The 11,868-nt window shown below is 38.8% G+C and overlaps 1 protein-coding gene across 1 annotated transcript; it reads right to left on the bottom strand.

Annotated features, from left to right (window-relative positions):
• Positions 1–5,516: 5,516 nt before the first annotated feature.
• On the bottom strand, positions 5,517–8,979 carry LOC137640979 (uncharacterized). The gene is made up of 2 exons (XM_068373435.1): positions 8,940–8,979; positions 5,517–6,343 (listed from the first exon to the last, which is right to left on the bottom strand). Exons 1-2 carry the CDS (start codon positions 8,977–8,979, stop codon positions 5,517–5,519), a joined length of 867 nt encoding a protein of 288 aa, XP_068229536.1.
• Between the last annotated feature and the right edge of the window lie 2,889 nt (positions 8,980–11,868).

The raw sequence follows: 11,868 nt of genomic DNA, 5'->3' as shown, positions 1-11,868 counted from the left end.
AAGTATTGTATGCTTCATAGGCTCAACATCAGAATTTGGACAACTGAATTAGAGAACTTTTGATTGCACTGATTATTCAGAGATTGTTGAAGTTGATTTATGATTGAATTTATAAGATGCATTAGGTTTGAAGACACTTGTGGAACGTAGCAATAATAATTTCATCATAAATTTCATAGACAAAATCTCCCAACTCTGCTAGTAAGTAATTGTTTTATGAGATATGCTTATACCAAAGTAAGAGAGATTGCATGTAAACTAGCTCTGTTTTCCTAGTTTGAAACTGAACTATTACCCCTTATTTTGTTTAAGATTACACTAAGGCACACTATTCTATTTGTTTCCTTATTTCCTTTCCTCATTGGTCTATATGTTCCCTGTTGGAGCCGTTGGGCTTTTAGCATCCTGCAGTCGAACAGGTATTCTGTTTAATGTTTCTCTATGATAAATTCCAAAAACTCCTGAACTGGATACTGGATAAGATACTGAACGTTATAGTTGCCTTTTCTACATCTGTTATACTAGTACCTTAGGGCCTTCCCAGTTCACATTTTTAAGTCCCTTCATAAGGCTGTGAACCTGAATGTTCTGGCTGTTATCAGGAATTGACTCCTGAGATTTTACTTCCCCAACAAACTTGTATTCTCTTGCTTATCTGTATAAGCTGTGAAGGGTGAAAGCCGAATCATCATTTATAAAGTATTCTAATTAAAGCCATTTTAGTGCCACCTTCTCCATATGTAGGAATAATGCCATCAATGCACCTAAAGCAGGAGCACTGCAGGCATTACTTAAATGGGTTTGAATTGTCATTTCAACCCCTATCTGTATCTAAATTGTAACCTCCGACTACAGTATACTTCAGTCTCCATTTAATTTCTTGCATCTTACTGTCCAGTCATTTGACCATTTTATACAACAACTGCAGAGCTTCCTCCAGTTTCACAGAGCTATTGAACGGCCTTCCAGGCCCCAGTACTTGACTTCAGTGTCCCTGAAAGGCCAATAAATATGCACAGATTTTGTCACGAGGTTTAGGTCAGAAGACTAGGTTTCAGATGTTCAAATATTAGCCTTTGGGGAATTGTATTATGTACAGATTGGCTAGAAACTCTCCAAGGATACTGCAGTCTTGGTACGTCGTGTTTGTAAGCAACTTGTAAATTGGGACATTATTATTATTATTATCATTATTATTATCATTATTATTATTATTATTATTATTATTATTATTATTATTATTACTAGCTAAGCTACAACCCTAGTTGGAAAAGCAAGAGGCTATAATTATGACCAAGGGCTCCAACAGGAAATCACTCGCGTTAGTGATACATATTCATAACAGCATATGTTAACAAGAATACTGTATATCTTATGGGGGAAGAGAGAGAGAGAGAGAGAGAGAGAGAGAGAGAGAGAGAGAGAGAGAGAGAGAGAGAGAGAGAGAGAGAGAGAGAGAGAGAGAGAATCAAAGCTTCAGTAGATTGCCTGATGTGATATATGTAAAGCAAACAAAAAAACATGAAAAGACTAGTGTAGTACGTTCCAATCTCCAAGCTATAATGGTCCTTATAATAAGAAGCATTAAGGTGGCTTTCTTAGGTATGTTTGAAGTGACATATGCCTTTTTAACCAATTAAACCATCTTGTCTTTACTTCAAACCTTATCTGCTTCTTAGAAATAGCACTCTCTCTCTCTCTCTCTCTCTCTCTCTCTCTCTCTCTCTCTCTCTCTCTCTCTCTCTCTCTCTCTCTCTCTCTCACATTTTCATCACTTCAAATACAACGACTCATATTCCACTACTACCTATACTAAGAAGAATAAAAAGAAAGTGTTCAATTATTAAAGGTCTTCAGGTAAGAGTTATTACAAAACACTACAAAATATTACTTGTCCTGTACTCACCACCCAATGTCAGGAGTCTGAAGCTGTGACAGTTCGCTTCTCCTGTTGAAAGAGAGAAGAGAAGATTATTCTAATGATTTTATTACAAATATAAAAAAATATTCTAAGGGTTGTAGCTTAGATAATAGTAATTATGATGATAATCACCCATAATGGTATTCAATACCGTATTCTACCCCTGGGAGTGTATATCCTATGGAAATTCATTTATGATAAATGCTTTTGGTTGAGTAAGGATTCGAACCTATGCCCTGAGTCAAAACAATGCCTGCAGGGGCGACTTTACGATTGGTAAAGCCGTCCCTGCAGGCATTGTTTCGGCTCATGGCATAGGTTCGAATCCTTGCTCAGCCAGAAGCATTTATCATAAATGAATTTCCATAGGATATACACTCCCAGGGGTAGAATTCGGTTTTGAATTCCATTGTGGCAGATATTTACACACACACACACATACATACATATATATATATATATATATATATATATATATATATATATATATATATATATATTCATATATAACGTTTTTAATTAAAACACACCATATAAGGGTTTCGCCCTTACCAAAGGGCTCATCAGGCGGGTTCTGACAACTTCCACTTTTGAGAAAGATAGAAGCCAGCAAGGTTCCCACGACCCTCCTCACCACTACCTCATTTAATAAAAGCAGCATGAAGCCAGACAATTAAGTCAAGCTTCTTTAGGCCAGGCAATTAAGCCAAGCCTTTAATCCAAGCAGCATGAAGCCAGACAGTTAAGCCAAGCTTCTCTAGCCCAGGCAATTAAGCCAAGCCTTTAATCCAAAAAGCATGAAGCCAGACAATTATGTCAAGCTTCTTTAGGCCAGGCAATTAAGCCAAGCCTTTAATCCAAGCAGCATGAAGCCAGACAATTAAGCCAAGCTTCTCTAGACCAGGCAATTAAGCCAAGCCTTTAATCCAAAAAGCATGAAGCCAGACAATTATGTCAAGCTTCTTTAGGCCAGGCAATTAAGCCAAGCCTTTAATCCAAAAAGCATGAAGCCAGACAATTATGTCAAGCTTCTTTGGGCCAGGCAATTAAGCCAAGCCTTTAATCCAAGCAGCATGAAGCCAGACAATTAAGCCAAGCTTCTCTAGACCAGGCAATTAAGCCAAGCCTTTAATCCAAAAAGCATGAAGCCAGACAATTATGTCAAGCTTCTTTAGGCCAGGCAATTAAGCCAAGCCTTTAATCCAAAAAGCATGAAGCCAGACAATTATGTCAAGCTTCTTTAGGCCAGGCAATTAAGCCAAGCCTTTAATCTAAGCAGCAGGAAGCCAGACAATTAAGCCAAGCTTCTCTAGACCAGGCAATTATGCCAAGCCTTTAATCCAAAAAGCATGAAGCCAGACAATTAAGCCAAGCTTCTCTAGACCAGGCAATTAAGCCAAGCCTTTAATCCAAGCAGCATGAAGCCAGACAATTAAGCCAAGCTTCTCTAGACCAGGCAATTAAGCCAAGCCTTTAATCCAAGCAGCATGAAGCCAGACAATTAAGCCAAGCTTCTCTAGACCAGGCAATTAAGCCAAGCCTTTAATCCAAGCAGCATGAAGCCAGACAATTATGTCAAGCTTCTTTAGGCCAGGCAATTAAGCCAAGCCTTTAATCCAAAAAGCACGAAGCCAGACAATTATGTCAAGCTTCTTTAGGCCAGGCAATTAAGCCAAGCCTTTAATCCAAAAAGCACGAAGCCAGACAATTATGTCAAGCTTCTTTAGGCCAGGCAATTAAGCCAAGCCTTTAATCCAAAAAGCACGAAGCCAGACAATTAAGCCTAGCTTCTTTAGGCCAAACAATTAAGCCAAGCCTTTAATCCAAGCAGCATGAAGCCAGACAATTAAGTCAAGCTTCTTTAGGCCAGACAATTAAGCCAAGCCTTTAATCTAAGCAGCAGGAAGCCAGACAATTAAGCCAAGCTTCTCTAGACCAGGCAATTATGCCAAGCCTTTAATCCAAGCAGCAGGAAGCCAGACAATTAAGCCAAGCTTCTCTAGACCAGGCAATTAAGCCAAGCCTTTAATCCAAGCAGCAGGAAGCCAGACAATTAAGCCAAGCTTCTCTAGACCAGGCATTTAAGCCAAGCCTTTAATCCAAGCAGCATGAAGCCAGACAATTATGTCAAGCTTCTTGAGGCCAGACAATTAAGCCAAGCCTTCAATCCAAAAAGCACGAAGCCAGACAATTATGTCAAGCTTCTTGAGGCCAGACAATTAAGCCAAGCCTTCAATCCAAAAAGCACGAAGCCAGACAATTATGTCAAGCTTCTTTAGGCCAGGCAATTAAGCCAAGCCTTTAATCCAAAAAGCATGAAGCCAGACAATTAAGCCTAGCTTCTCTAGACCAGGCAATTAAGCCAAGCCTTTAATCCAAGCAGCATGAAGCATAATCCAAAAAGCATGAAACCAGACAATTAAGCCAAGCTTCTTTAGGCCAGACAATTAAGCCAAGCCTTCAATCCAAAAAGCATGAAGCCAGACAATTAAGCCAAGCTTCTTTAGGCCAGGCATTTAAGCCAAGCCTTCAATCCAAAAAGCATGAAGCCAGACAATTAAGCCAAGCTTCTTTAGGCCAGGCAATTAAGCCAAGCCTTCAATCCAAAAAGCATGAAGCCAGACAATTAAGCCAAGCTTCTTTAGCCCAGGCAATTAAGCCAAGCCTTTAATCCAAGAAACATGAAGGCAGACAATTAAGCCAAGCCTTTTTGAGCCAGGCAGTTAAGCCAAGCTTCTTTGGGCCAGGCAATCAAGCCAAACTTTTAATTCAAGCAGCATGAAGCCAGACAATTAAGTCAAGCTTCTCTAGGGCAGGCAATTAAACCAAACCTTTAATCCAAGCAGCATGAAGCAAGACAATTAAGTCAAGCTTCTCCAGGGCAGGCAATTAAGCCTAGCATCCTCAGGACCATAACTGTCTCTGCTCCCAATCCTCCATCAGCAGCCATTGGATGAGCACCTCACTAGAGATGCAGCTTCCTTCCCCAGCTGAACTATCTTGGGCCAACCTATAAGGACAAGACTGCATACTAGAAGAATCCCAGCTTCATCCCTCTGCAGAGCCGGTCTTCTAGATTATTCCCCCAGAACCACCCGAAGCTTGGTATCCGAAAGAATAGATCTAGATATCCGACCATTTGTACACTTGACAAGGTCCTGTACACCCCATCAAGGTACATAGCATACTAAACTTAGCCAGGTTTCTTCCCTCTGCAGAGCCACCCTTTTCAGTTAGTCCAAGCACTATTCAAGCTGAGGGGTTTAGTCACAAATCCATTGAGGTGGGCTGTTATTCCAAACATCTTCCTCAGCTAAAGATCCTCCTCAGGTCTCCTTTCCTCACAAAACGCAACTGGATCTCATTCTCCTCATAAGACTGAATTTCATTTCCATTCCAAATAGGGAACTTAAACTGGCTTTTCACAAAAAATATATTTTTTTCTTTTTAATTTTCCATTTTGTATTATTTCTCTTAGATTTTTCCATTTTATATTTTTTTTATTTCTTTTTTAATTTTTATTTTTTTTTTAGTTTTTGTGATTTTTCAAATTTTTTTTTTTAATTTTTATTTTCTTTAATTTTTGGGAAGACATCTAAAAGGGACTTCTGTCCATGTCCTCTTCGCCGGACAACACACTGTAGTAATTATGAACAGGCACGTTATCCTCCGGGATGTCCTCAGAACCAAATCTCTCCTCTTCCTCTGAAAGCTCTTCATTACTGCTCCGCTCCTTTGAGAGATTTCTATTTCTTCTTTCTGCCTTTGAGAGCTCTCTTTTCCTCCTTTCTCTCCTTGAGAGCTTTTTATTATTCTTCACTTTCTTGTTATTTATCTCTTCCTTAGACACTTCACCATTACTGCTTTCTTCCTTAGACACTTCGCCATTACTGGTCCCTTCCTTTGAGAGCTTTCTTTTTCTCCTCCTTTTCTTTGAGAGTTTTTTATCATTTCTCTCTGCCTTTGAATCGTCTTCAGACCGATGTTCTTCAAGAGTAAGAACTTTTTCTTCTTCCTCCTTCTCTTCCTCTACATCCTCTTCTTCCCCTCTTTGAGGAAGACCGTGCTCAGTTAGCTGTTCTTCCACTGGAATATCGATTTCATCTTCCAGTTCATCCTTGACCTCTTCTTCAGCAGAAAGATCGATTTCATCTTCCAGATTATCCTTGACCTCTTCTTTAGCAGGAAGATTGATTTCATCTTCCAGTTCATCCTCGACTTCTTGTTCAGCAGGAAGATCGATTTCATCTTCCAGTTCATCCTCTACCTCTTCTTCAGCAGTAAGAACTTTTTCTTCTTCCTCCTTCTCCTCCTTCTCTTCCTCTACATCCTCTTCTTCCCCTCTTTGAGGAAGACCGTACTCAGTTAGCTGTTCTTCCACTGGAATATCGATTTCATCTTCCAGTTCATCCTCGACCTCTTCTTCAGCAGAAAGATCGATTTCATCTTCCAGTTCATCCTCGACCTCTTCTTCAGCAGAAAGATCGATTTCATCTTCCAGTTCATCCTCGACCTCTTCTTCAGCAGAAAGATCGATTTCATCTTCCAGTTCATCCTCGACCTCTTCTTCAGCAGGAAGATAAATTTCATCTTCCAGTTCATCCTCGACCTCTTCTTCAGCAGGAAGATCGATTTCATCTTCCAGTTCATCCTCGACCTCTTCTTCAGCAGGAAGATCGATTTCAGCTTCCAGTTCATCCTCGACCTCTTCTTCAGCAGAAAGATCGATTTCATCTTCCAGTTCATCCTCGACCTCTTCTTCAGCAGAAAGATCGATTTCATCTTCCAGTTCATCCTCGACCTCTTCTTCAGCAGGAAGATCGATTTCAGCTTCCAGTTCATCCTCGACCTCTTCTTCAGCAGAAAGATCGATTTCATCTTCCAGTTCATCCTCGACCTCTTCTTCAGCAGGAAGATCGATTTCAGCTTCCAGTTCATCCTCGACCTCTTCTTCAGCAGAAAGATCGATTTCATCTTCCAGTTCATCCTCGACCTCTTCTTCAGCAGAAAGATCGATTTCATCTTCCAGTTCATCCTCGACCTCTTCTTCAGCAGGAAGATCGATTTCAGCTTCCAGTTCATCCTCGACCTCTTCTTCAGCAGAAAGATCGATTTCATCTTCCAGTTCATCCTCGACCTCTTCTTCAGCAGAAAGATCGATTTCATCTTCCAGTTCATCCTCGACCTCTTCTTCAGCAGGAAGATCGATTTCAGCTTCCAGTTCATCCTCGACCTCTTGTTCAGCAGTAAGATCGATTTCATCTTCCAATTCATCCCTGACCTCTTCTTCAGCAGGAAGATCGATTTCATCTTCCAGGTCATCCTGGAAAGCTCCTTCAGCTGGAGGAAATTCACCATCTTCCAGCTCTTCCTGGAACACTCCTTCAGCTGGAAGAAATTCACCATATTCCAGCTCTTCTTGGAACACTCCTTCTGTTGGAAGATCGATTTCCTCTTCCAGTTCATCCTGGAGCACTCCAGCAGGAATATCAATTAAATCTTCCAGTTGGTTTGCTGTGAGCAATCAGACTAAAGTATCCCACCATCACCAATCCGCAGTGGCCAGCGTGGTGATGAAAATGGCCAAACCCCAGACATGAATAATGGAATAACGACATGTCTGAGGCCTTTGTCCTGCAGTGGACTATAAATAACTGCATTTATTGTTGTTGTTGTTGTTGTTGTTGTGTTTATTATTATTATTATACATTTTATTCACTCGTATTTTGAGAATTTTTCAATATGATAATGACTTGATCTAACATCATTTAAATTTTGGAAATTTATTTTGATATGAGCGATATTACTATTGTTTTTACTTAGTTCCAATATCCCTTGATTTACTTCATGGAGAATAGTGCATTCAGTACACCTCACGCAATGCACTGTAGGCATTACTTGAAAGTCTTCCTGGTTTGCTGTTAAGGTTCTCTAACTTATATATATATATATATATATATATATATATATATATATATATATATATATATATATATATATTTATATATATATATATATGTATATATATATATATATATATATATATATATATATATTATATATATATATATATATATATATATATATATATATATATATATATATATATATATATATATATATATATATATATCCTTTCTGAGTGGTAACACCTTAACGTGGTGAAAGGGTTTGTGTATCGCAATGATCAACAAAGCTATACTAGTCAGGGAAACCCATACTAGGTAGGTTTGCTGTGAGAGATCAGACGAAAATCTCCTACCATCATAAATGTGCAGTTGGCCAGCGTCCTGATGAAAACTCGCCAAACCCCAGATATGTATAACAACATGTCTGAGGCCTTTGTCCTGCACTGGACTAGAAACAGCTGTTTCTAGCCCACTGCAGGACAAAGGCCTCAGACATGTCTTCATTCGTGTCTGTGGTTTGGCTAGTTTTCATCACCAGGTTGTGGCCAGTATGGATTTTTGTCTGATCGCTCACAGCAAACCAACCTAGTATGGGTGCTCCTGACAGCTTTGCTGATCATGGCGGCACCTAAACCCTTTTACCACGTTAAGGTTTCCCCATTAAATATATATATATATATATATATATATATATATATATATATATATATATATATATATATATATATATATATATATATATATATATGTATGTATATATATAATTATTATTATTATTATTATTATTAGCTAAACTAAAACCGTAGTTGAAAAATCAAGATGCTAAAAGCTTTGTCTCTTACCTTGCCATCCAAGATTTGTACAGCGTATATGCTTATGCGTTTGTGCATATTTATATATGCGTAACTAAGTTTGGGATATGGATGTGTTTATTTCTATTACATAATATATTTGTTCTTATCCACATTCATTATTCATGAATATATAGATCTTTTTCTTGCAATTAATTTATAAACTTACATTTTTCTTATCCAATTTTATTAGTTGTAGATACTAATGGAATAAATTATAGTTTCAACAAAATTCCTGAAAATTGTCACCAATCCCACCAGCCAATAGGACAAGGGCTTTCAAAGCCTCTTGCCACATTACGAAGCTTTAAGCCAATAAAAGACGGCAATAGAAATGACAGACAACGTTGAGGTCTCTGATTGGCCAAAGCACCTCTACCTACTTAAAAATCTCACTGTGGATGACAGGTTGAGAAGTTGAAGACGGACTGTTGTCAAGGTGAGCTAGTGGTGAAAAATACGATGTATTTACTGTTTTCCTTTATATTAGGGCGATGTTTTTATTATATAAACATTAGATGTTCAATTATTGTCAAGAAAATTTAATGGGAATATCGAAATAACCATTTTCCACGAAGCAAAGACACGTGGGCGGTGATGTCTCAAGGTTTTGTCGGCCATTATGGCCATATTCCGAGCTGCCAAATACAACAGTGCTCGTAATATGTAATGTATTATAGTGAAACAAAATTACAGTGTTAATACCATTAATAAGTAATTGGCAATTAAGAGAGAGAGCGCTCAACATGGTATTTTTTAATGTCGATAAGCACCAAGGAATTGTCCGGCCATATTGGACAGAATTTTAAATGTATTTTTTTACTTTTATGTGTTAAAGGTGACGTTTGAAATAGTGCAAACCAAATGACATATCTATTTAGTATAAATATATACATTAGCCTAATTTCACATTCGAGTAGGCTCCGTAAATCATATAGAAAGGACTGTATATTTAAACATACACGGTATGAATACTAATACGTTAAACATACGCTTTAGAATATACAACTATTTCTATATAGAAATTTTATTAAAGGTGTGCAAATACTCCAGCCGTCTCTGTTAATAATTGTGTTGGTCTTCAGGTAGTAGCCACGCCCCCTCTTATATATGTAGGTATTTCGTTACCCTTAATATTATTGTATTTAGTTGTATTTTCATTGTATTTAGATAGGTTATTATAGAAAATACTGTAATGATGATGTTTTTGTATTGATATTTATTATACAAATCTTTCACGTAAGAAAAGGATGTTAAAAGAATCGGAATTTTGTTATTTTATCGGAATATTTTGCTAATTTGTAATATATACGCGTTTTGTTATTTTCCCGATGGTAATTTACGTTTCCACGATCTACATTGGCGTATAATGAACTGTTTTTGACTTGCGTATAGTGACCTTTTAGTTGGTGTCACTCGGACAATTTAGCGAAAACGGTTTGGTCCAGTTTTGCTGGACACAAATATGACGGACAAGAGTTGTCCGGTTGTGAACTGTGGAAAGGTTGACTCCGAAATTTATTACCTTCGCCAGGAGGTTTGTATTTTGATAGGCATGTATTTATTTACTTGTTTGTTTGTTTGTGATTCGTATATCTCAAAAACTATTTGACCGAATTTCATGAAGTTTTGTTGGACGATTTGATTAGATTTTGGGAGTGATTGGGTCAAAGGTCAAGTTCAGGAAAAAGTAAAAAAAAGGGTCAATTTTTATCCGATTTGCATGAAACTAGTGTCAAAATGTTCGTTATTCAATTGCCTATCTTGTGATGTGGCGATGGCGAAGGTATGCGCTCTACCGAGTGTCCGTTCTAGTTATTGATTTTATTTCCTTCGTGACTATTTCCGTAAGTAGAGCTACTTGAATTTGCTTGTATAAGGTGCTCGAAGTGCTTCGATATTGTGGATTTAACAAACACGCAATACGCTGTGTGATACCCCTAAATACCTAAGAATTTATACGGCAGAATTAACTGATTTTGTATGTCGCGTTTCCTTGTTTTAAAAGGCCAAGGAACCCAGCTCTTAAAGTAAAAGTAAGCAAGCAAAGGAGTAAAGTTAATTGTAACCCCCCCTCTCTCTCTCTCCCTCTCTCTCTCTCCCTCACTCAATCTCGCTCACTCTCCCTCACTCAATCTCACTCACTCAATCTCACTCACTCTCCCTCACTCTCCCTCCCTCTTCCTCCTTCAATCTCGCTCACTCTCCCTCCCTCAATCTCGCTCACTCTCGCTCAGTCTCCCTCCCTCACTCTCGCTCACTCACTCACTCACTCACTCACTCAATCAATCAATCACTCAATCAATCACTCACTCAATCAATCAATCACTCAATCAATCACTCACTCAATCAATCAATCACTCACTCAATCAATCAATCACTCACTCAATCAATCACTACTCACTCAAACCCACTCACTATCCTTTACTCTCCCTCACTCCCTCTCTCTCCCTCACTCACTCTCCCTCAACCTCACCAGCCGCACACTCTCTCTCTCTCTCTCCTCTCTCTCTCTCTCTCTCTCTCTCTCTCTCTCTCTCTCTCTCTCACAGTGCTGCTTTCCTGGTTCTATCACACGAAGCAACCCTACGCACTACGAACATTTCAAGATCAGTTTGTCGTACTAATACGCTTTTATGTCTTTTGCGAATTACTGCGTAATTTGTCAAATCCACATTATCGAAGCACTTGGAAAGCCCTCCCCCCCCCCCCCCTAGAACTTGGCCTCTCTCTGAGTAAGGAAGAAAGTATGCGTGTATGAACTTGGTCATTTCAGCCATCATAGCCTGGTCGAAGTCATTTAACCATGCTTCAGATAATGATATGTCGGAATATTTCTCATTTATCAATTCTTGAATTTCAATAGTTCTATTACTAACAGATTGCATAGAAACTCAAAATTCATTGCCTTCGTAGGACTGCTCAGTTTTAAAAGTCCCATTTGACCTAGGTTAGTCATCTGTTCTGGTCAATACAGCCCTAGTCGATGTTGATTATTTGAAGCTATAATTTGAGGATTTGCGAGAAGTTTCAAAGGGAAATTTGTAATATTAGTGCGTGTGTTGGGGTCAGGGGATTTAGTGTGTGGGGGGAGGGGATTGTGGGGGAGCAGGTGATTGTGGGGAGGGGGGGGCAGATGATTGTGGGGGCGGAGCAGGTGGGTGGGGGGTGGCAGGCATGTAGAGCG

This window comes from Palaemon carinicauda, chromosome 5 (genome assembly GCF_036898095.1).
Source record: "Palaemon carinicauda isolate YSFRI2023 chromosome 5, ASM3689809v2, whole genome shotgun sequence".
In the NCBI taxonomy this organism is placed as follows: domain Eukaryota; kingdom Metazoa; phylum Arthropoda; class Malacostraca; order Decapoda; family Palaemonidae; genus Palaemon; species Palaemon carinicauda.
Note: the sequence above shows the minus strand (reverse complement) of the source record. Positions and strands in the feature narration are given on the sequence as shown.

Coding starts and splice junctions, on each gene's coding strand:
- LOC137640979 (XM_068373435.1), bottom strand. CDS start 8,979: ATGTGGCAAGAGGCTTTGAAAGCCCTTGTCCTATTGGCTG. Junction 6,344..8,939: donor AGCCCTTGTCCTATTGGCTG/GTGGGATTGGTG, acceptor TTTCTGCTGAAG/AAGAGGTCGAGGATGAACTG.